Here is a 21,848-nt window from a genome sequence, read left to right as displayed (position 1 = left end):
GTTGCACTTGGGAGGAAAAAGCACTGCTCAGGTCTATGAGTCATGGGGACCTAACCTCTTCATGAGGAGGATGTAGCTCAGCCAGCACAGGTGAGATGCAGCAGCTCAGCAAGGTACAGCAAGGAAGAGCCCCTGTCCCCCATGCAGGCTGGGTCCCACCCCAAGAGAGGAAATCCTGCTCAGCACATTCTCCTTGGGCTGATCCTCTGTCAGTACCAGCTTATTGCCAAATCCATGTGGTGCCCTTCCACTTCAGGCTGGTGTGAGGGGCCCCTCATCCCACAGGGTCTCCAAGCTCACACAGCCAACTGAACCAAACCCCACAGGGAGCCCCACATGACACTTAAACCCCACAGGGCCACCTGGAAGGGGCCCAAAAACTCACAGGGCTCCCTAAGACAGACAGAAACTGTTACCCTCAGTAGCCCTAAGCCCCACAAGGCCAGCTGCGAGAGACCTTACATTCCAAAGGGCTCCCTAAAGGACACAGAGCCCGCAGCAGAGGGACCCTAAACCCACAGGGCCAGCTGCAGCCGGCCCCTCGATGATCAGCTACATGAAACCCTGCATGATCAGCTCAGCTCCACAGGGCTCTCTAAAGCAGACACAACCCGCTGCAACAGGCCCTGACCCCCACAAGATCGGCCGGACAGCGACAGCGACCCCGGCCCCCTCAGCGCCGGCGGCGGCAGCAGCCCCGAGCCCGCCCCTGGCGCGGGAAGAGCCGAGCGGCGGCAGCGGCGCCTTCCGGGGCGGAGCCGGGGCGGGCCGCGGCCGAGCGGAGCGGGGACGAGCGGAGCCCAGCCGAGCCCAGCGGCACTATGATGGCGCAGCGGGCGCTGCCGAACCCCTACGCGGACTATGACAAGTCCTTGGCCACCAGCTACTTCGACGCGGCCGGGCGGGTGAGCGGGGCTGGGGTGAGGCGGCTCTGGGGATCTGCCCCCAGGCCGTGTAGAGCAGAGACCTGTCTGGTTACAAACGCGGTTCCCCGGGGCTGCCCGGTGTACCGATGCCCACCCGCGTTGCCTTCACGTTTGGCGGGTTTTGTCTCCGCAGCTGACCCCCGAATTCACGCAGCGGCTGAATAACAAAATCAGGGAGCTGCTGCAGCAGATGGAGAAGGGCCTCAAGTCCGCCGACCCGCATGACTGCACCGCGTACACTGGCTGGACAGGTAGGGTCGGATCCCATGGAGCAGGAGCTGCCCGGAGCTCACCTCTAGATCAGGCCATGGCAGACCGTGGGGGTTTGGCATTGGAATGGTCACGGGAGATCCATGTCAGGAATGGCACTTCATGTTTTAGTCCCTTTGAGCAAGGGGATGTCTTTTTCTGGACTCCCCATTTTTGAGGCAGGTTTCATGCTGCAGAGGGAAGGCCACAGTGCCACAGGGCAGGATTGGGTCTAGTCTTGGTTAATAGTGCTCGACTTACACAACAGAGAAAGCGGTGCTTGTTTGAGAGTAGGCATGGGAGCCTGCAAAGCAACATGCTCCAAATCTAGCCATGGTGGGGGTGATGACAACAAAACCAGTGCTCCATCCACTGCTCCATGAAGTAGGCAGGTGTAAGACATTGACCTGCAAGGAGCTCTTGCATCTGGCAGCAATGAGCTTAATGGCCTGAGATAATGTCTGTCTTTTCTGTTTGGGCTGTATTTTTTCTGATGACCTTGTCTGATTGGAAGATTGCTTCATTCCTATTCCCCAGGTAGTGCCACTACACTTAGTGAGCGCTAGCTTTGCTCCAGTGCCTGCCAGAAGGAGCAGAAATACTAATGTGAGTATAACAGAGTGTGGAGGCCTTCCTCATACTAACTTGTTTGCAAAGCTTCCAGGAGCTTGTCTTTCTCCAATTCTGCATTTTCAACCTGGTTTTCCTTCCTTGGAAGTGTGCCCTGCATTTGCTTCCCTATTTCTACCCAGTGGTGCCAGGGAAGACACGCCTTTCTCTGTGCCCCAACTTCAGCTGCTGCTGTGTTCTTTGACATCTCTCCTGCCTTCTGTGATGTGCCAGGCCCTATTCAGGGACCCTAGGGTAGTTGAAATCAATCTCATCCTTGCTGCAAGATTTTTTTGGTGCTGCTTCTTTTCTTTTTGCTGAATACTGCAATCCTAAATGGCAACTTTCTACAGTACAATCTGGGTGTGGCTGGCTTGTGTGTGGGTGCTGTGGATCTTAATGCCAACAGTTTGCTTAAGAGAGTGGTGTTCAGTGTGCTGGTGCTAAACTAACGTTGCAGCTTGATGACAGCAGTGCTAGAAATGCCTGCTTCAAAATTTCAGTAAGGCAAACAGGCACTGAGAGCACTGAAGAGCAGTTTATAAGAAATGCTAGGATGCCAGTATTAAATTCCAGCGTGGGAGAACATTGATTTCATCAGCTGCTGTCTTGGCAGCACTCTGCTCCTGCTGCCAGTGAATTTATACATTTATACATTTCTGCTGAGTGCTGGCTGATTTCACCTTGGCAGACATGTTCAGTTTTCCAGTCTGTGTGACCCTGCGCTGGGGTCCCCTCTGATGAGAACTGCTGTGGTAAAGGTGGTCTTCAGTCATGATTGAGAGTCTGCCTCTGACCAGAAAATTCAGGAGACAAAGCAGGAGGATAGTTGATGTTAGGAGTACTCATGGGGGGGAAGGAAAACACTTTTCCCCAGAGGCTGTGTTCCTTTTCTTAAGGTGGTCCTAAGGTACTTCATGAAAGTGCAATTATGAAAAAGTGGCTGAGAACTCTGGTTCAGGATTTCAGCTTGTTTTCATTTGGAAGGGAGTGTCTCAAGAGGGATTCTTCTTCTTTCTTCCCAGAGATCATTCCTCTATGGGCACACAGCCTTCTTGCCTTGGCTAATAGGAAAAAATCCATGGACAGATTTCCTGGAAGTCACAGCCAGCATGGTGAAGCTTGCAGATGTTACACTATAACTTTGTCACCCTACCTTCTTTTCCAATTCTAGCTATATTAATTTATTCAGAGCTGGTTTCCAGAGACAAAATTAATTGGGCCAAGACAGCAGCTTTTTCCTGTAATTGCTTGTGTAGGAAAGGCTTGTTGAGTATCTCCTCATGTGAATCATTGCCCAGCAGTCTGAAATCAGCCCTCACTCTTGTGGCCACTAATAAGGGAGATTTGAAATATGGCTCTCTTGGCACAAACTCTGTGAAATGTAACGTGCTTGAGTGTACTACACTGCACTCAGTAATACACAGCATATGCTGGCATTTTACTTTGGGGCTCCTTTCTTTCCCAACACACTTGACAGAGCCCTGTTCCCCCAGCGTGCACTCGTGCCAGGGAAGCCACGGCTCCTTGGTACATGAAGTTGGAGCAGAGGGAAGGAAGGACTCAGATTTTCAGCTCAGAGGCAGTGAAAACACACTTTGGATCAAGATTATCCAGTGTATGGCTGAATGCCCTCAAAACATATTTGAATCAGCTTGTTACGTTCTCATTCAGTTCCCCATAGAGATCGGGGCCCCATAGGCAGCCCCTGGTACGTGCCTGGGTACAGCCCAGCCTCAGCTGTTGTGTTCTGCTTTGGCTTTTCATCAGTTTAGGGAGACTGCTGGAAGAGTTTTTTCCCTAATCTGTTTCACTGGTATCACAGTGTTGACTGAGGGAAGCTAAACTGCTCTAAGCTAATTCTGAGGCAGAAGCAGTTCAGATCCTGGTAGAAGCACAGCAGCCTCATCCATTTCCAAACAGATTAGCTTGAGGATACAGAGGGATACCTGGATGCCTGTTGGTGTTTGCGATAATGCAAAAGGCCTAGCTCTGAAGACTGTCTTGACTGGGAGCATAACTGATGGAAAGGGAATGGAAGGAGTTCACTCCTGTCACCAGGTGACTGCTGAAGCCAGGATGCTCCTGAGTCCAGTGCTTACTGGACTGTTGCATCCTTCCAGGGTGATGAAGTATACAAGGGAGAGATTCACCTTCCTCCACACTGTGGTAGTTCATTTGGAATTTATTTCCCATTAAAGCATCTCCTTCTCTGGCAATGTCTTAGTCACAGAGGGCCTCTTGAACTGCCCAGTGAGTTCAGCGGGCCTGCCCCATCCACAGCTTTTGGCTGGCCCACTGGCAGGTAGGGACAAGGAGCAGAGCTCAGTTGTCTTTTGAAAGGAAATCCATGTAAAAATGAAATTAAAACTGAACCAGTTCAGGAAAACTTCTGGAAAAACACTTTTCATTCACTTTAGTGCAATATGTTCATTTTAACCTCAGAACCCAGAGAATTTACGTCCCTTTTAGTCCTGTTCAGAATAATGGAAATCCTCAGATAATCCCTACAGAACAAGAGAAAGTGAGGCTGCATTTGCTGAGAGATAATAGAGTGCCTTGGGTCACTCACATGAACCACACTCCTGCCAAATGTTTGGCAGGTAGTTTTTGTGAATTTTCTGTTCTTGAAGACAGTCAGTGTTTGACTGGACAAGGCCCAGAGCAATGGCATGCAAATTTGAGGTTGACCTTCCTTTCAGAGGGTTGAAGCAGATCACCACTAATCCCTGCTAACCTAACCTGTTGTAGGATTTTGTGATGGGGTAAAAGGTTTCACAGAAGAAGCTCTGTTACCCAGGTTTTAAGGCAGGATAAATGCTTAGGCATCCTGGATAATCAGTCACGCTGCAAACTGGCTGCCCAGCCCATTCTGAACATGGACTTCCAGAGGTGTCTCACTGTTGCATGCAACGTGGCTTTGGCATGCATTTAGGAGTGCAAGGTAGTGTGTCTGCACCAGTAGAGATGCTAACTATCCTTTGAGCTGGGCAATAAAACTGAGCCATCTGTGCTCTTTAACCCATTTTATTAAGCTGACTTAATAAAATGGCATCAGCTGTCTCACTAGAAGCCACCAGGCTTCATCACTGTGCAGAGATAGGATTCTGCTTCTTCCTCTGTGTTTGACATCCTGCTTTGAGGCTGCTGGCTGATTTACTGTCCTGGGTCAATGCAAGACCACTGAGATCTTTAGAGCTCTAGGTGGTTGGTTTGGAACAAAATACCCTCTTGTGGCAACCTCCTTTCCTTGGTAGAAGAAGCCCAGCTCAGCTCCTGCTGGGCAAGGAGGCATGTTCAGAACAGTCTGAAGTTCAAGTTCAGAACTTGCTTGCAAAGCAAACTGCTTGCAGACCAACAAAAGAGCAAGTCTAAACTTGCAGAGAAGTTGAGGCACAGCTTCTCTTTCATCAACAGAATGATCATATGGATGAGATTCTCTTTCTGCCTACTGCAGAGCTCACAAGCAAGACCTTACCTGGTATTTTCAGCAGTGCCTGCCCTGTTGAAAGCAATGGTTGCTGAAATCAGAGCATCAGCACAAGCTGGCTGTAACTCTGGCACAACTGGCACAATTGTAACTCCACTGCCCCACTCTAAAGAAATCACTAATGCAAAGTTGCCCTCTGCACCTACCCTGCAGGAAGGTGAGAGGAGAGGTGTTGTTTACTCTCCTTCTGAAGGTGTTGACTAAGCAGGCTTTGTGAGACATGCAGGATTGACTTTGGCCTCCTGATTCCCTGCAGTGAGCAAGCATCTCAGGCATTGACACTCAACTCCTGAGTATTGGCTTTCTGCATGCTGGAGGTGGCTGGTTCAGTCAGCAGAGCCCTGTTGGTCTGTCAGCAGCACATGTTCAGTGCAGCCCTGTACCATCAAGGACTCCCTGATGCATTCCCCATCTCATTCAGCTCTGCATCAGGGGCAAGAAGCAAAAAACTTGGACATCTGAGAAACTACAGAGAAAAAGGTCCAGTAATAAACAATCAACAGGACAAAGCCCAGACCTCTTTGGCAGTAGCAGGCCACAGGCAGCCACTGTATGGCAGTTCTGAGTGGAAACAGTCAGATGTCACATAATTAGGTCACATTTCCAAGTGGGACACTGAACATCAGACCTGCAGGGCACACAGAAATGGAGCAGATCCACAGCTTACATAGCACCATGTGTCTGGTGATGCCATGTTTGTGTACCACTTAAAGCACGCCAGACAAACACCCAGTCAGTCACAAACCTACCCAGTCAGTTGGGATGAGGAGGGCATTGGAGAGGGAGTGAGGCAGAGCTGTGGAAGAGCTTCTGCAGAGCAACGCTGCCTTAACTGAACCAAGGCCACTGCCTGGATACTCTTGTCTCTGACCTGCACTGCCTCTGAAATACTCTGCCTGCACCTTGGCACACAGGTTAATACAGGATATCCCCACCAGGGTGACTGTTTTGTAGCCCTCTAAATACACCTGTTAACATTGCCTCTTCATGCTTGTGCCTGCCCTCCTCTGCTGCCTTGTCCCTTCTGGGGCTCACAGGTGGCAACAGAGTGACCAGCAAGCTGAAGGCAGCACTGCTTGCCCCCTTCTGATCAGTTTGGGAGGAAGGAGTTCCTTGAGGAATTGTGTTGATTTGGCATGGCCTGATTTATGGTAGCCAGGGAGGGCCACAGGGGTACCTTCTGTGAGAGACTGCTGGAAGCTTCCACCATGTTCGACAGAGCCAATATCTGACGGCTCTGAAGATGGACCTGCTGCTGGCCCAATGAGAGAGGTTGGTAACACCTCTGTGATGACATAGTTAAGAAGAAAATCAAAACAGCACACATACAGTTTTTCCCCCGGGGTGGGGAGGCGCCATGGCTGCTGCCATGCTGGCACAGTCTGTGGCAATACACTGTGGCTGAAAGGGCAGGGCCAGGCTGGCAGCTTCTCCTTCCCTGCACCTCACATGTATGGAGCCATGTGCCAAACAGAGGGAGTACAGATCACACCTTATGTCTCTGTGGAACCTGCACACCTTGATTTTATTTTTAACCCCTCTCCACATGAGGAGAAGCATTAAACAGCACCAGCACTGCTGTGGCTGCCGCTGCCTGCACGATGGCAGCAGGGCTGCCTGGCCAGCAGTGGAAACAGGATGGGCAATTCCCTGATGTGGGGCCTAGATGAGATCAACTTCTCAGTGCTACAGGAACCTGCAGGAATCTTTGAATTGGTGGGAGCTGTTGACAGTGGTACTACAAGCAGCAGTTTGTCTTCTAGTCAGAAAGGAGGAGGAAGTGAGGACATGTGGGTGAAAACATGGCAGCACCAAGTCAGTGGAAAAAGAATGGAAGAAGGTGTTCCAACTATCAGAGCTGAGATTCCTCTGCAGGCTGTGGTGAGCACCATGGTGAAGCAACTGTGCCCCTGTAATGGATGAAGTCCACAGGGATGCAGAGATCCACTCACAGCCCATGGGAGAAGTGCTCATGCCAGAGTGGGTGGATGCCACAGCAAGCTGTGATCCAGTGGGAGACCCAAATAGAGCGAGAGGGCTCCTGCTTCCAGAGGCAGAGAGAGGGCCCTTGCTTCCAGACTAGAGCAGCCTGTCCTTAAAAGACTATACCCCCTGGACAAGTGACCCACACCACAGCAGTTTTGGAACGACTGTCTCCCATGGGAGGGATCCCACAGCATAGCTGAGAAAAGACTCCTCTCCCTGAGTGAACAGAAGAAGATCAGGAATGATGAACTGACCAAAACCCTCATGCCCTGTCTCCCTGTGCTGTCAGTGGGAAGGAGGGAGGAGCTGGGGGGGGGGGGAATGTGTTTTAAAGGTTTATTTTACTTCTCATTATCCTCCTCTGACTCTGTTAGTAATAAATTTACTTTATATAAATTTACTCTATACCTTTAAATTTGAACCTGTTTTGCCCTTAGAGTGTTTTTTCTCCCAATCCTTATCTCACCCCTTGAGCCCCTTTTTAATTTTTTTCCCCGTCTCTCTGCCCAACTATAACAGAAGAGGGTGAGGAAACAGCTTTCATGGGTACCTGGAGTATTCCCAGTATCAAATTACAACAGGAATGAATTGAGAAAACTAGCTTTAGATGCAGTTTATAAGACCTTTCAGTTTTAAATAAAAAGGAAAAGTGAAAGTTTTGGGAAAGCAGCTTCATTCTTTAGTACAGGTCAGTGGTTTTTTGGAGTCTTTCCAAAGATGCTTGGGCCTGAGAGGAGTGGGGGTGAGAAATGTTGTAAAAGAGGAGAGGCAAAGAAATCAGAGGAGAACAATGGTGAGATTTACTTTCTAAGAATTCAGTCCTTGCAGTGGTCTTGGCAGGGTACTTATGTGCATAATTAGGGTGGTATGATGGCAGTGGGAATAGAAACTACTTACAAAGCTAAAAGTTGTATATTAAAGCAGATAAGTCAAGAGTGCAAGTTGTGCTCAGACAGCTATCAGGCTAATAAGAGTCTAGAAGATGTGCTAGATACTAAATAAATCAAGGAGAGTCACTTGACATTTTGTAGCTGGAAAAGGAGGGTTCCCCTTTAAAGAAGGGCTTCATATCCACATCCTTACAGACTTGAGTGATGGCACTGTACAGCTGAGCTCTCTCTAGAATTGCTGGCACTGAATTGCTTAGAGAGAGGACAAGGTTATTAGCTTCAGCAGGAGATGGAAATTTTATACATAATGTACATGTGGAATTGAATTGTCTGTAACATGAAGCTTTGGAGATTACCCATGCAAAATGAGAAAATTATCCAAGTTTGAAATTGTCCTCAGTACCTTGGACTGTAATTCTGCAGCATGCTTGCCCCCTTGACCTTAACACATCAAAATCTGCAGAGATTGGCTCTATTAATTTAGGCTTAATGCAGGACCTGAGTCTTCTTAGAAATGGATATTGTCGAGGGCAGAAATAAGCTCTTCTCACAGTCATATAGGCCACTAGCTTTCTTAAGTGCAGGTTTGAAGATGTTTCCCAGATCAGAAGGATGGTTCAAGTGTGACAGACCTGTCAGACACAGACTTACTGAGGACTCCTCATTCACCTACTGAAAGCTTCAAGAGCTGGGTGAAGGCAAGGCAGACAGAGGCAAAGGACAGCAATTGATGTGACTGCTCAGTAGCAGAACTGTTTTTGTAGCTGGCCAGTCCATTGGAAACCTCTAGTGAGGACCTTGCAGCCTGTTCCAGTATTCCAGGCAGCTGTTTGTGTTTCAGACAGGGGCTGATCTCATGAGTGATGTGCTGCAGAGGAGAATCGGGCAGTCCCTTTTTTCTAGGATGCACCAGCCCTTGCTTTAGGGCATGGGACTTGCTCAACAGCAGGAGATGATGTCCAGGGAACTGCAACAACCTTGCTGGTGCTTCCCAGTGGAAACGAAGAATAATAAAAAAGAATTATTCTATTCTAAATAATTAAAAAAGAATAATAGATGGAAATCTTTTAAAAGAGTCAAGTAGGATGTCTGTTTCTCAGTGCTGATTTTTTAAAATCCAGTCCAAGCTAAGTGACCGAACCCCTTATCCCCTAATGATGGGGAAAAGATAGAGAGGGTGGCAACTCAGTTCTGCTCTGTCACAAGTACCATCTGCCCAAAGATGATTTTTTTTCCCCTTTCACTGTTGAGCAAAAGTCACAGGTACAGTGTATGGATTTAGGTGGGTTTATCTAGGTCTCATCTTTTGCTCCTTGCTATGAAAATTGCATGTAATTGGATACAAAATTTTATGCAATTCTGTTCTCCAGGCCTTCCTGGGTCAGACCCTGCTGTTGTCTTGACCTGCCATCCACTCACAAGCAGCATCAAGTAACAAGGAGATGACAAAGCAGGAAAGGAAGCTGTGGGTTATGTCCCTGAGAAGCCTGTCTGTCAGGCTTATGCCCTAAATGAGGGCCAGGCCAGACTTTCAGCATGACTGAAGTAACAGAGCAAACCTTTCTATTCCTTCTGCAGGCATTGCTTTGCTGTATTTGCACCTGTTTGATGTGTATGGAGATCCAGCCTACCTTCAGGTGGCCCATGAGTACGTGAAGAAGAGCCTGAGGTGCCTGACCAGGCGATCCATCACTTTCCTGTGTGGTGATGCCGGGCCCCTGGCAGTGGCTGCTGTCGTCTACCACAAGCTGCAGAACGAGAAGCAGGCAGAAGACTGCATCATCCGGTAAAAGCCTTGCTTATGTCTCTGATCTGACCTTCCTCTTGCTCATAGAGCTGCTCTGGCCTTATATGAGGCACTCTCTGACAAATGTGAATACATTCTGTTGCAGTCTTGTGCGAGAAGTAGTCCAGTAACTTAGCAAGGCAGCACAAACTTTTCCTGCCCTGGTAAAAGAGGTGGTTTAAGGACAGACACGTTTGCGTGGCAGCCTGCAAGCCTCTATTGTTCAGCTGCTACTGCCATCTTAAAAATAATTCTGATAAACACAGGAAGAAAAAAGTGCCGAAATTAAAAACAAAAAAAAACCCCAGAAGGTGGGGTTTGGTGGTTTTTGAGAACATTTTAATTTAGCTTTACAGTCATTTTGATGAAAAGGAAAAATGTGGTAAGATTATTAGATTTAATTTTGGTACTTGCTTCCACTTGCTCTTTATTAGTTGTCTTTGACTTAAACCTAAGATTGACAGCATCCCTTTCAACTGCAGAATGCAGCTGGTTATGATTCATTTATTTCTATTTCCTGCCTTTCCTCGACTGCTTTCAGATGCATTTTTGTTGGGTACTTAAGACAAGAAAAGGACAAACAAGCAGGCATAGATCAGCATGTGGCAGAGGAAGGAAAATAGTTAAGGAGATGTATTTGCAAGCATTTCTCAGTTTAGGGAGATGGGTTTTAAGGTGAGAAACAGCCCTGTAGAGAGTTTCCACTCATACCTGATCAGCACAAAGAAAGACAAAACCCTGATGCTTCAGAACACTGACTGCCCTTAAACAGCCATGAGAAAGTGATGCATAATAGCAATTTTAAAAAGCCACAGGTGGGAATCAGAGGTGTCTGAATGGTTTGGACAAGTTCCACTCTCTTAACCAAGAGTAGCTTCTGGTTTATATAGATACAATCAGTCTGAGGACAGAACTATTTCTTTGTTCTAATAATAATAATCTGTGGGTTAGATTTTGTTTTGACAGAGTGGCAAATCTCACTAAGATTAATATATTCGTTAACAAAAAGGGAATTAATCTATCAAACAGTACCTGTCAATTGTGGTCAGTGCATAAGTCCCAGGTTGTAAAAACAATCCCTAATTCATGTTTTCTTGCTGAGGTCTCTCCTCCCCATATCCTTCTTGTTCTGCTTGTGGTTTGGTGGCAGAGTGGAGTCTTGTGATTAATTTTGCACTGCCATCTAATGGTATAATAAAGTCAGAACACTGGAAATTGGTTTCTTCATACATCTGCAAGAGGAAAACAGAAAAATGTGGCTTTCTCAAATGAACAGTTATACTGTCCTTACTCAGCCACCAATTCCCAGAGCAGTTAGCCTGACCATGCTCCTTTTAAAATAGAGTATTTCTTTGAGAAGTAGCTCCCTAAATCAAAACTCTTAAATGGTTTTTCAGTATGCTGTTTAGTTACAGAACAATTGCTAAGCTGTGTAGTGCAAGTGCATAGAAAGAGCATTTTTATCAGAGCTGTGGAGAACGGCCTCTCTGCATTTCTTCCTCTATCTTTTAAAGCACCTCATCTTTACAGAGACAGTGGAGAGAATCCATCAGCCAGGTTTTACCTGCAGTGGAACAGACAGAAGCTTGCTTTTTCCTAAATGAGTTCATGACCAAAAAATGTGCTTTTATGCTCTAGAGAGACTGATGTTTCAGGGCAGCATATTTTCCAAGAGCCTGTGAAAATCTGAGCCATGTTCTAGGAGCCCTCTTTTTCCTGTTACCTCCCACCAATTCAGAAGGTCAAAGCTTTGCTTTCAGAGCCAATGGTGTACAAAAATCCCATTTTGCTCTATAGCTGCCTTGATTTCCCTCTGTCCAGAAACTGCTGATTGTTGACAGTTGAGGTGATAGGCTGATAATGTGAATAGGAGTGGCTCTTTCTTTCAGAGACCACAATTTACCCCACACACCTGAGAAATGCATTCTGCATGCAATCAGTCCAGCAGCATCCCAGGCATGTTTTTCTGAATGCATGACCATGTTTCAAAAACAGCAGGAACTTCTGGCAGGCTTCCTCTCCTGATGATCATGCTGGAAAAGCAGTTAGAGGTAAAGCAGTAATGCACAAAGAACAAGAAAAGTGGTCCAGTTGCTCCAGATTTCCCCATAAAAAGTAGGTATCACATCCAGAACTGAGAAAATCCCTGGCACTGGTATTACTGTTCACACATCCATCCATTCCTTCTACGTCACCTGACATTTCCTGACATCTCAGAGCTGACCAGCCAGCTTCTCTTCTGACCAGCCTGCTGCCAGACAGTCTGTCTGTCCAAACAGCTCCTTGGAAACCCTCTTCACCTGCCTTCCTTGGACTCTGCAACAGGCACCATGAGGCCTTTCCTTTCAGTTCCTGCAGCCGAGAGAAGAACCCATGCCTTGGGTGTAAATCTGTCTCTTGGGTTTAATCTGTGAGAAAGAAACCTCCCCCCATGGAGCAGTCCACATGTCAAGTGGTAGAAGAGCCAGTCTACCTTGAGACACTGCTCCCTCCTTTCTCCTTCAGAATCCCTGCTCACTTTGAGGCCAGTGCCAAGGGAAAAACGTTTCGGGTTTTGAGGAGTCACAGCCCAGCATCTTGAGGCATTTGGTTCCTTCTTTACTTCGCAACAGTGTTGCAAAGTCCCTGGAGCCAAGGCTGCCTAGGCACCTTTTCTGTTCTTCACACTGCTGTGGCAGGGAAAATCAACTCACACAAAGCTTTTCCTGGCTGGTTTCACAGCTGGAAACAGTCAGGGAATAGCCTGAAAGTCACTTGTGCTGGTATTTTAAAAGATGGCACTTTTCAGATTGCTGTCTTACAGGTGAACAGGAAGATAAAGCCAAATCCAATCACACTGCTACCTGATGCCCTGACAGGAAAGGACATCCAGTCTTTCTGGAAGTGTGATGAGAGGTAAAACAAAGGAAAAATTGCTTCAAGAGTGAATTGGGCTACAAAGCACCAGTGTGAAGTGCTGTCAGTCTCTGTTAAAACTACAGGAATATCACCAGCTTTGCAATATCATAATACAAAAGGGGCAAAGAAAATACTTGACTGCAGCAGAGCTCACTCTGCACTTGTGGGCTAAAGCCTGGTGCCCAGGAAGCTCTCCTCAGCCAGCCCCAGCACTCCCACTTTGCTAAGCTGTCCTTGCTGCTGCTCAGTTCTCCCTAGAGGATATTTCTTCCATGTGCCACAGCAGCTAGATGTTAAACAACATGTGTAGCTCCACCTCTTAGATTTTTAGCTCAGGGAGACACCTCTTTCTCACCTGACAGCATAGCCCAGGCTATTTGTAGGCATGGAGAGGAAGGGGCTTCTCTATCAGGACTTGAGAGCATTAGGGGGGAGATTTTTCCACATACCACTAACACTAGTTTGACTTTCAAATATTCCTTAGGCAACCAAATTAAAAGGATAGCTGTATAATTTGAAAGTGGTGATTTTTGGCAGTGTCCACCTTGCCAATGACATCACAAGGAGGTAATGGTGGGCAGCCTTTCCTGAGCAGTCAGCAGCTTTATGCTGACCATTTTTTTTAGCCCAGGTTTCCCCCTCCTGTAGCTTTCCAAGCTGGTGCTCTAAAACCCAAGCACATAGTATGAATGCATTGTGAAGAGCAGAGCAGACTGAAGCAATCAGCCTAACAAAAGGCAGAAGGGAAGGGGTGACTCCATGCCTCATGCAGTGGAAGGCTGAGAGCCAGAGCCTGGCCTGACAGCAGTGTGGGATTCACATTCTCTGAACCTGAGAGAAGCAGAGAAAAGAATAATCTAAACAATTCTCATCTCATTTGCTGCTCCTGTGGTGTGCCAAAGTAGAATGCAATAAGGAGATTGTTTACCCAAAGTGATGGTGTTTTGTTTCCTTGGCCTGTCAGGGCCAAGCACGTGTCCAGACTGTCAGCAGACAGTCACTAGATTCTGGGCAGTTGAGTTGAGTTGGGTGCTTGTGCAGATTCAGTTTAGATGTAATGTAATATAGTGTAATATAGTATAATAGAGTAATTAATTAACCTTCTGATATTATGGAGTCCTCCTCACCTTTCTCCCAGCCATGGGGGTCACTTTGATTTCCAATACAGCAGCATGAAGGAACAAACCATGGTTTTGAGCTCCAGCCTTAGTGCTTGTTTCCATGGCTTTGAGTGTAATGTTTGAGTGCATTTCCCTCTCATCTCCCCCATGGGAATGTTCCATTGCAGTTTGCTGCACCTACACAAGGCTGACCCACGAGTGCCAGATGAGCTCCTCTACGGGCGCATGGGCTATCTCTCTGCACTGATATTTGTGAACAAGCACTTCGGAGAGGAAAAGATCCCTCAGAGTCACATTCAGCAGGTACTGTGCCTTTTGCTGGTTTGTTATCTGGCTCTTCCTGTGCAACTCATCTTGGGGCCGGTAAAAATCAATGCTAGATGTAAAGAACTCTGGCAATAAGGGAGAAACCACATCATGGTATACCTGCTTTTCTTCTAAAGGGACAAAGCACCACTGTCCATGTAAATCCATAGGCAATACTGGACTGGCATACATTTCATTCCACACTCTGCTTGGGCAGAAAAACAAATCTTGTTCTGCGTCAGAAGACTCACTGTGCTGTGTCCAGGGCAGTACCATTTCCCTCCCCCACATTTGTTCCCATCCCTTCACAGGTCTGTGAAGCAGTGGTAGCCTCGGGAGAGAACTTAGCCAAAAAGAGGAACTTCACAGCTAAGACCCCACTGATGTTTGAGTGGTACCAGGAGTACTATGTTGGAGCAGCCCATGGTTTGGCTGGGATCTACTACTATCTCATGCAGGTAAGAGACATGAGGGGATGGGCCCTTAGCACTGTTTCACATCTCTTTGAACAAGGGACAGCATTTGAATTGACTCTTGGTAATGTCAAACTGGGAAAGATACCTTGTCTGATGGACCTACCCATGTGTTTATCATGCGTTTCCGATTGTAAAAGTTTTCTTCAAACCTAAGGTTGAATCTCTGACCTTGGAGATCTGTGGAGAAACGTGACCTGCATTAACCAGCAGTGTCACATAGTGGAGGCCTGCAGCTCAGCTGGGTCTGTTTCCCCCTCATGTTAATTGCTTCTAAATTGTTCACATTTGTTGGTATCTGCTGACTCCCTGCATTTTCTGAGATGGTTACTTGGAGCAGAGTGAGAATTTCTGAGAGAAAAGCATGGTGAAAAAAGTTGTGCTTATAGTAGGAAAGTGGGAAATGCCTTTGTATCAAAAGCGGAACCTGCTTCTAAGGGTGAAAGAGGTGGGACTTTGATAAAGGAACTGAGTTCTGCAGTGCCTGAAGCAGGCAGAGCAAGACAAGAGTCTGAGAGATTCAGTACTTCTTTGCTTTGATGCTTTGTCACTATTTTGCAACTGGAGCTCTGTCAATATTCCCTATTCTGGCTCTGAAAAAAATGAGGGTGATAATTCCCCTATGTGGGTCCCTTTGTGCATATATTTACAGTGTTCGAGCACTTAGAAAAATAACAGCAAAAAATAACATTGAATTTTTAAACTATTAAGAGCACCCATAAGTGACACAAATTATTTTGGTGTAGAAATAGTCTGTAATCTTTTATTAGACATAACTCTTAGAGCAGGTGGAAAAGGAAGCCACCAGGTTTCAAGCATTTGAGCTTTCCTTCAGGACTGTCAAAGTTAAAGCCCATATACAGGATCAGTAGAAGTCCTGTGAATGTAACTTTTCTGTTGCTCAGAGAGGAAGAGATGGCTGGTGGTTTTTAAGTAGAAGATTTGGCAAGAGGGGGATGCAAGGTGGTTATTGCCCAGGAGCACAGAATAGCAAGCTAGGAGCAGGGGAGACAGCAATGTGCTGTGAGCCTAAATTTGTACCAAGTCCCTGAGCTTGTTCCCAAGTGGCTGTTTTAAATAATTTTAAGTCTCCCATAAAATACTGCATGGGCTTTATGCTTCTCTGCTGTATGAATAAAAGGACCCTGGATTAGCCAAGCATGATGCATAAAAAGCCTTGGGAGAAGCAAGAATGTGAAATATGGAGAGGAAAACATCTTTTATCTCTGATGGTTTTACAGCACAAGTATTGATTTTTAATTTTCCTGTTACTAGCCTGAGAACAGTGTGATCCTTAGATGAGAGTGTTCATTGCAGTCTGCCATGGGAAATTAGAACTGCACAGATTTCATACGGGGCAGTGTCTTTGGGACACTGAAGCCACTCCCTTGCTTCCAACTGAGGTCAGCAGTGAAGTCAGCCTCTTGAAATCACTCAGCAACTTCTGTGAAGATTCAGAATTGCAGCCTGCCAGCTGGGCTGGCCCAGCAGCCAAGGGCTGAGATGCTCTAGGTGCTAGGAATCATCCTTAATACTGATTTTACGCTTTACTTCAGCTCTGGGTACCTGAAGCCATTCCTGCTCATCTTTAGGAAAAGCAGCAGCAAGCTCTCTTTTTAGAGGACCATGTGACATGCTAGGAACAGTCTTTGTTCTGGGATGCAAGGGTAGGAGTGGAAATAAGTTCCTGCCAAAAGGCAGAACATCCAGTGACTGAGTGGGTAATGTGAAGTGTGAAAGCTCAAAGCAAAGAAATTACCTAACTTACAAGGAGCAAGAGGGAATGCAGCCATAGTTGACTTTGTTTCCGCCTTTTGGGCAGACCTTGGATCTCTTAGGGACAGACAGAATGGTAATTCTCCCTGATTTAAATGTTTTCTCTGTCTTAGCCTGGCTTTGGAGTGAGCCAAGTAAAGCTGCACAACACAGTCAAGCCCAGTGTGGACTATGTCTGCCAGCTCAAGTTCCCATCTGGGAATTACCCTCCCTGCGTCGGTGACACCAGAGACCTCCTCGTCCACTGGTGCCATGGAGCACCAGGTGTGATCTACATGCTTCTCCAGGCATACAAGGTACCAGACACCTTGCAAAGACCCTTCAGAGACCCCTACCTGTGAAACTTCCTCTGGAGAAGATGCTGGAGGATGGCTTGTTAAAGTGAAATCACCCCACGCTAACCTCTGATACAGAAATTAGTCTTTTAAGAAAACATTTCTGAAAATACCCACCAGTTGTGTGGGCTGCCCTGTTGCAGGTGATGGATGGTGACAGCTAGTTGTGTGTGAAGTAATGGTTTTACACCCCTACTCATGATATCAAAAATATCCTCCTTAAAAAGTAAACAGCAGAGTCACTTCAGCAGGACACCCAAGCCTCTGCATCCCTGTTTGGAGGACATTGCCTCAGCAAGGACAACAAGTTTCTTGTCTCCACAGGTCTTTGGGGAGCAGCAGTACCTGAATGATGCCCTGCAGTGTGCAGAAGTGATCTGGCAGTATGGGTTACTGAAGAAAGGCTATGGGCTGTGCCATGGCACAGCTGGCAATGCTTATGCCTTCCTGGCACTGTACAACCTCACTCAGAACATGAAATACCTCTACAGGGCCTGCAAGGTAAGAGTGTGTGTGAGGCAATAGAGGGCCTTATTCACTTCTGCACTGCCTTTGCCTTTGAAATCCAATTTCTAGGGGGGCAGACATGCAGCTAGATCTGACCAGCTGCCCCAGAGTATTCCTTCAACAGTGCAGCCAGAGTCTAACAGCCTGTACAGAAGGGATTTCCCTCAGAAGCCTTGCTCTTCAAGGAGTAGTGTGGGGACAAGGGATAGTATTTTCTTCTCAAGACTTGCCTTTACCCAAATTTGAACACTTTTTGTACCTCTTTTCTCAGTTTGCAGAGTGGTGTTTAAGCTATGGGCAGCATGGGTGCCGGACTCCAGACACACCATTCTCTCTCTTTGAAGGTAATCTCAGTCTCTAGCCTTGTGTATTGCTCCTGGACCTAAGCTGTTCTAGCATCAAGGAAAACAGAATACAAGCTCCACTGGAGTCTTTGCAAAACTCAGTGTAGATTGTGGAAAGGAAATTGTACCCACTGGGTTTTTCTACCCTTGCCCAGAAGCAGTCACCCTATAGCACAGGATAATGTCTTAGCTGGAGCATCTTGTCCTCCTAGGCCCTCCACACAGATTTACATACAGATCTCAGGGAGAATTCTTTCATGGCTACAGGCTTCCTTTTGGTTATTTGTAGCCTGGCTTCTCAGGCAGTCTTTTTTCTGTACATTTTTAAGGGTTGAAATCCTTCATGAGTGTTCCAGTTTGATTCTAAAGGTGAGGAATAAATGGGGCTGCTGTTATGGGCCTTGTTGGCTTCTTTGTGCCTTCTGCTAAGAGCTCCCCTCAAATCTGCCATCAGCAGGTATTTGCTGAAGGAGCCAGCCCCCCAGCTAGCTCTCATCTCCCCAAGCTGCTGCAGGCCAAGGGACAGCAAAGTTCCATCAGTCAGGACCTTGGCCAGCAGTGTCTCAAAGACCAGAGTTTAACAAAGCTGCCCAGTGTTGAACTCGTGGATGGGTAAAGGAGAAGGGAGGGAGCTGGAGGGGGGAAAAGACCCATGGCATTTTGCCAGGTGCTTTTCAATGTTTAATTAACTTCAAAATGCTTTTCCACACTGAGGTACCAAAGTTTCTTGGGAAACCTGGGCGTAAACCTTGAAAAATATTTAGGACCTTTTCTTCTGTCTTCATAACTCATTCACTCCCTGGATAACTGAGAAAAATGGTGCCCAAAGGAAATTTCTCTGAAGCACAGTGTGGTTTTTTTCATCCTCAGGAATGGCTGGAACAATTTACTTTCTTGCTGACCTGCTGGTGCCTACCAAGGCCAAGTTCCCTGCATTTGAACTCTAAATCTGAATCCTGCTTGGCAGTTGGCTGCCCTGTGTCCTTCTGCACTTGGAAATGCAGTTCAAGGCTGCTTTCTTCTTTTTCCAGACTCACCGTTGTTCGCCTAACTGAACGTAAATCCATCCTCCTGGGGGCATGCTGAGTTCTCTAACATTTCTAGTTGTCTCATTACATTGTTTAGTTTAAAAGACAGAATGCAGATTTTGCTGGTGTCCCTTTAAAACTCAGGGCTGCAGGTGGGAGCAGGGAGAACTGTACAGTATTTTGTTGGCTACAGAGTTTTGCTATTTCCTGTATCCCATTTCCTGGGAAGAAGTTTTCTATTGAATGTTACCTGGGCTATTTAACTTCTTTTTGTGCTAACAAATAGTTGCAGGAATTTAGCTGCCTTTGGAGAACAACAGATGGAAAACTGAGACTTTGCCCTGGAAGTTGTTTTCAAGTCTTTTCTTTCTGAGCACCCAGAGAGCAGATGGTTCAGTATCTGGGCTGTGCCACGTGAAGTGAATGTGATGGAGTGTGGAGTCTTATGTATATTTTTAATATCATACTGCAACTGGCAGAGCTGGAACTTACATACCAAAGGCTTGTCCTGAGTTTGCATTCTATCTGCTCTAAAGGCAAAGGCTATGTATAGCTCTTCTGTGCATTTGTTCCAGTGACAGACAAGTAATCCACTGCCATCTTACATTAAACCTTGCTATTCCATTGGTCATCCAATGGCAAACTCCAGTCCAAAAGTGAGCTAAGCATGCTTGCTTTTGTGGTCTCTTCTTGTTAGCTTTGAGAGTTTATTTTGCAGTTTTATTTAAATTTGTGTATTAGGTGGTGCCAGGTGCCCACCAGCAGCAAAAAGGGAAAAGAAATGTATGCCACTGAGATCTGACAGTGTTTAACCTATTAGCTGTATAGATGTTATTTACATGTTTGCTTTCATTAAGCTCTCCCAAACCTGGATAATTTGAGTCACTTGTTTGCATTGCTACTGCTTGTTGTGGTTTCATTTGCAACCACTCATCTCCCCAACTGGAAAATCTGCACTAGGTTAACTGGCTTTGGTGTGTCAGGCAGGTCAGTTACTTGCAGGGAGTAAATGTGCTTTTCCATCCTTAGCTGATGCTGCACCAATTTGCAGAAATTTGGGACCTGGCTCTGTAAACCACTTTCTTAGCACTGAGCATGAGCTAAACACTGAGCTCAGGGAGGTTTACAGATGTAGCCACACAGCTTTGTGCTGTTTGAGAGCAGCTCCTCAGCCTGCACCAATGTGGCCATGGGTTTTGATATTTCAAGGGCTGAGCTGCTGAGTGCCTCAAGTCCCAGAAGGGCAGGGGAGAAATAGCAGGGCAGCACAGCCACTCTTCCTGGGCCACCAAAGCTGGCAGGGTTACACTCACATGTGCCTGAATGCAGGGCAGCTGTGCCCAGTGGCACAGGGAGCTCCACAAAAACCTCCTGGGCAGGCAAGGAGCAGAAACCAGCCCTGGAATGCTGATTTGTTTCCACAAAGCCCAGGCTCCTGCTGCCTCTCTGAAAGTCCATCAAAAGACAGCCTGAATTGCAGAAAAGGTCATCTCCTTGAGAGTGGGCACCCCTGTCAGAAGCCTCAGGCTCATGTGGACCCGGCATCAGGCATCCCCTATCATTGACAGGACCTAAGCAGCGCAGGGAGGTGACTGGGAAGCAGAGAGGAGTTGCCTAATCAAACAGCTCTTGAAGTTACCTCCCAGCTTGGCTGGTGTGATGGCAGTGCAGGGACACTGCTCTGAGCCTGGGTTTCTCCTGGGCACCCCTTCTGTAAAAGGAGATGGTTTGTGCAGCCTGGGTCACGGTGGCATGAGAGCATTATGTCGCAAGGTTTGTGCACTGATCAGGGGAGCATCAGGGCCATGTGTACAGCTGTTGAGTGGAGCACTGTCTAATAAAAATACTGAAACAACCGAACTTTGAGTTATTTCTACCCCCTGCTTTGTGACCAGGATTCATGTCTGAAGAGATCAACAAATCCCACAACAGCTGTGCTGTGCTGGCAGCTCCTGGAGGCTCAGTGGCCTTCCACCCACCTTGAGTATAAGGGTATTTCACATTTTTCCCTCATCTCCCATCCATCAAGGCCGGTCCTGGGCTTTCCCTTGCAGGCTGTGCTTTCATCCCAGGACATCCTTTTGCACTGGTGTCTCCATGCAAGGCTGCATCCTTCCTCTGTGGCTTCCATTGGAGACCAGAGTCCTGCAGGTTGCACCAAAATACACCTGTGTGCAGTGCTGGCCACCAAAAGGAAGAGGTGGATCCTCCTAAAAAAGCACCAAAAAAGCACCTCCCGCTCAGTGAAAGGAGGAACAGGGCACCTTGGGGAGGCTGTGACTGTTCAGCAGCAGAGGCTAATTTAAGACCAAGCTGTCAGGAGTGGTATGGTAGAGGTGATCCTGCCCTCCAGCACAAGCATATGTTAAGTTGCTTGAGGTCTTACACAACCTGGTTTTCTATAATTTCTAGGTTTAAGATTTGTGGTAAAGGTCTTAAGGAAGGAGGTCCAGCAATGAGGATGAGAAAACAGCATAGTGCACTTTCTCTGGTTACCCTTCCTTTCTCATACAGGGGTTTGGTGTGGTGCTGCCCACTTCCACCCACCTTTGTGCCAAGGGGAGGGAGCAGGACCAAGACAAGGTTGGAAAATTCAACTGGTCCTGTTTCAGCAAGCCACCTGAGAGGGACTTAATCAGAAGTGTAGATATTTGACACTCGTTGCTGGTTGTGTTTGTCCATGGTGGTGGTCTATTTAAAAAGCAAAAAACATATAACCTATATTCCCAAGAAACAAGTAAAAAACATATTTTGAATGCTTAATCATCTGGCTCAGTTTGTGTTCACGTCCTGTGTATACAATTGTGATCAGCAAGATGAAAAACATCCCAAGGACTGTTAACTAAATGCCATCTGTATGTGTGCATGTCCCCTGAGAGCCCAGCATGGTTTCTGCTCTCAAGAGCTGACAGCAGCCTCAGCTATCAAAGATGTGACATAGAGGCAGTGGAAGGGAGCAACATAGTGCTGTGTCTGCCTGAATTACTTCATTTCCCATTCCTTCATATTAACTTTTTAAATGCCCACTAACAGCTATCAGCATGCACACTAAATCAGTGGCCAACATTATTTTAAGTTTTTTGCCAAAAAAATCCTGCCATGAGCTGTCCTCAGCCCCTGTAGC

At 46.9% G+C, this 21,848-nt stretch overlaps 1 protein-coding gene across 2 annotated transcripts; it reads left to right on the top strand.

Moving 5' to 3' along the window:
• The first annotated feature begins 771 nt into the window (after nucleotides 1-771).
• Nucleotides 772-20,571, top strand: LANCL1 (LanC like glutathione S-transferase 1). Of its 2 annotated transcripts, XR_014616310.1 has the most exons (10): nucleotides 772-905; nucleotides 1,060-1,177; nucleotides 9,729-9,936; nucleotides 14,123-14,258; nucleotides 14,573-14,719; nucleotides 16,624-16,806; nucleotides 17,170-17,346; nucleotides 17,624-17,696; nucleotides 18,567-20,026; nucleotides 20,245-20,571. XR_014616310.1 is itself a non-coding variant. In XM_084209351.1 (9 exons), the coding sequence occupies exons 1-9, from the start codon at nucleotides 822-824 to the stop codon at nucleotides 18,641-18,643; spliced, it is 1,203 nt and encodes a 400-aa protein (XP_084065477.1). In that variant the 5' UTR covers nucleotides 772-821; the 3' UTR covers nucleotides 18,644-20,571. The 2 variants fall into 2 exon arrangements, 1 of the variants encoding a protein (XP_084065477.1); XM_084209351.1 differs by having other exon boundaries at nucleotides 18,567-20,571.
• Nucleotides 20,572-21,848: the final 1,277 nt, after the last annotated feature.

This window comes from Fringilla coelebs, assembly GCF_963513975.1.
Source record: "Fringilla coelebs genome assembly, chromosome: 7".
Taxonomy (NCBI): Eukaryota; Metazoa; Chordata; class Aves; order Passeriformes; family Fringillidae; genus Fringilla; species Fringilla coelebs.
The sequence above is the reverse complement of the archived record's forward strand: the minus strand, read 5'-3'. Positions and strand labels throughout refer to the sequence as shown.

Bases quoted from the DNA above. Each gene is read 5' to 3' on its own strand.
- LANCL1 (XM_084209351.1), top strand. From the start codon at position 822: ATGATGGCGCAGCGGGCGCTGCCGAACCCCTACGCGGACTATGACAAG. The intron at 906-1,059 runs GTGAGCGGGGCT...TTGTCTCCGCAG, and splicing joins ACTTCGACGCGGCCGGGCGG to CTGACCCCCGAATTCACGCA. The intron at 17,347-17,623 runs GTAAGAGTGTGT...CTCTTTTCTCAG, and splicing joins ACCTCTACAGGGCCTGCAAG to TTTGCAGAGTGGTGTTTAAG.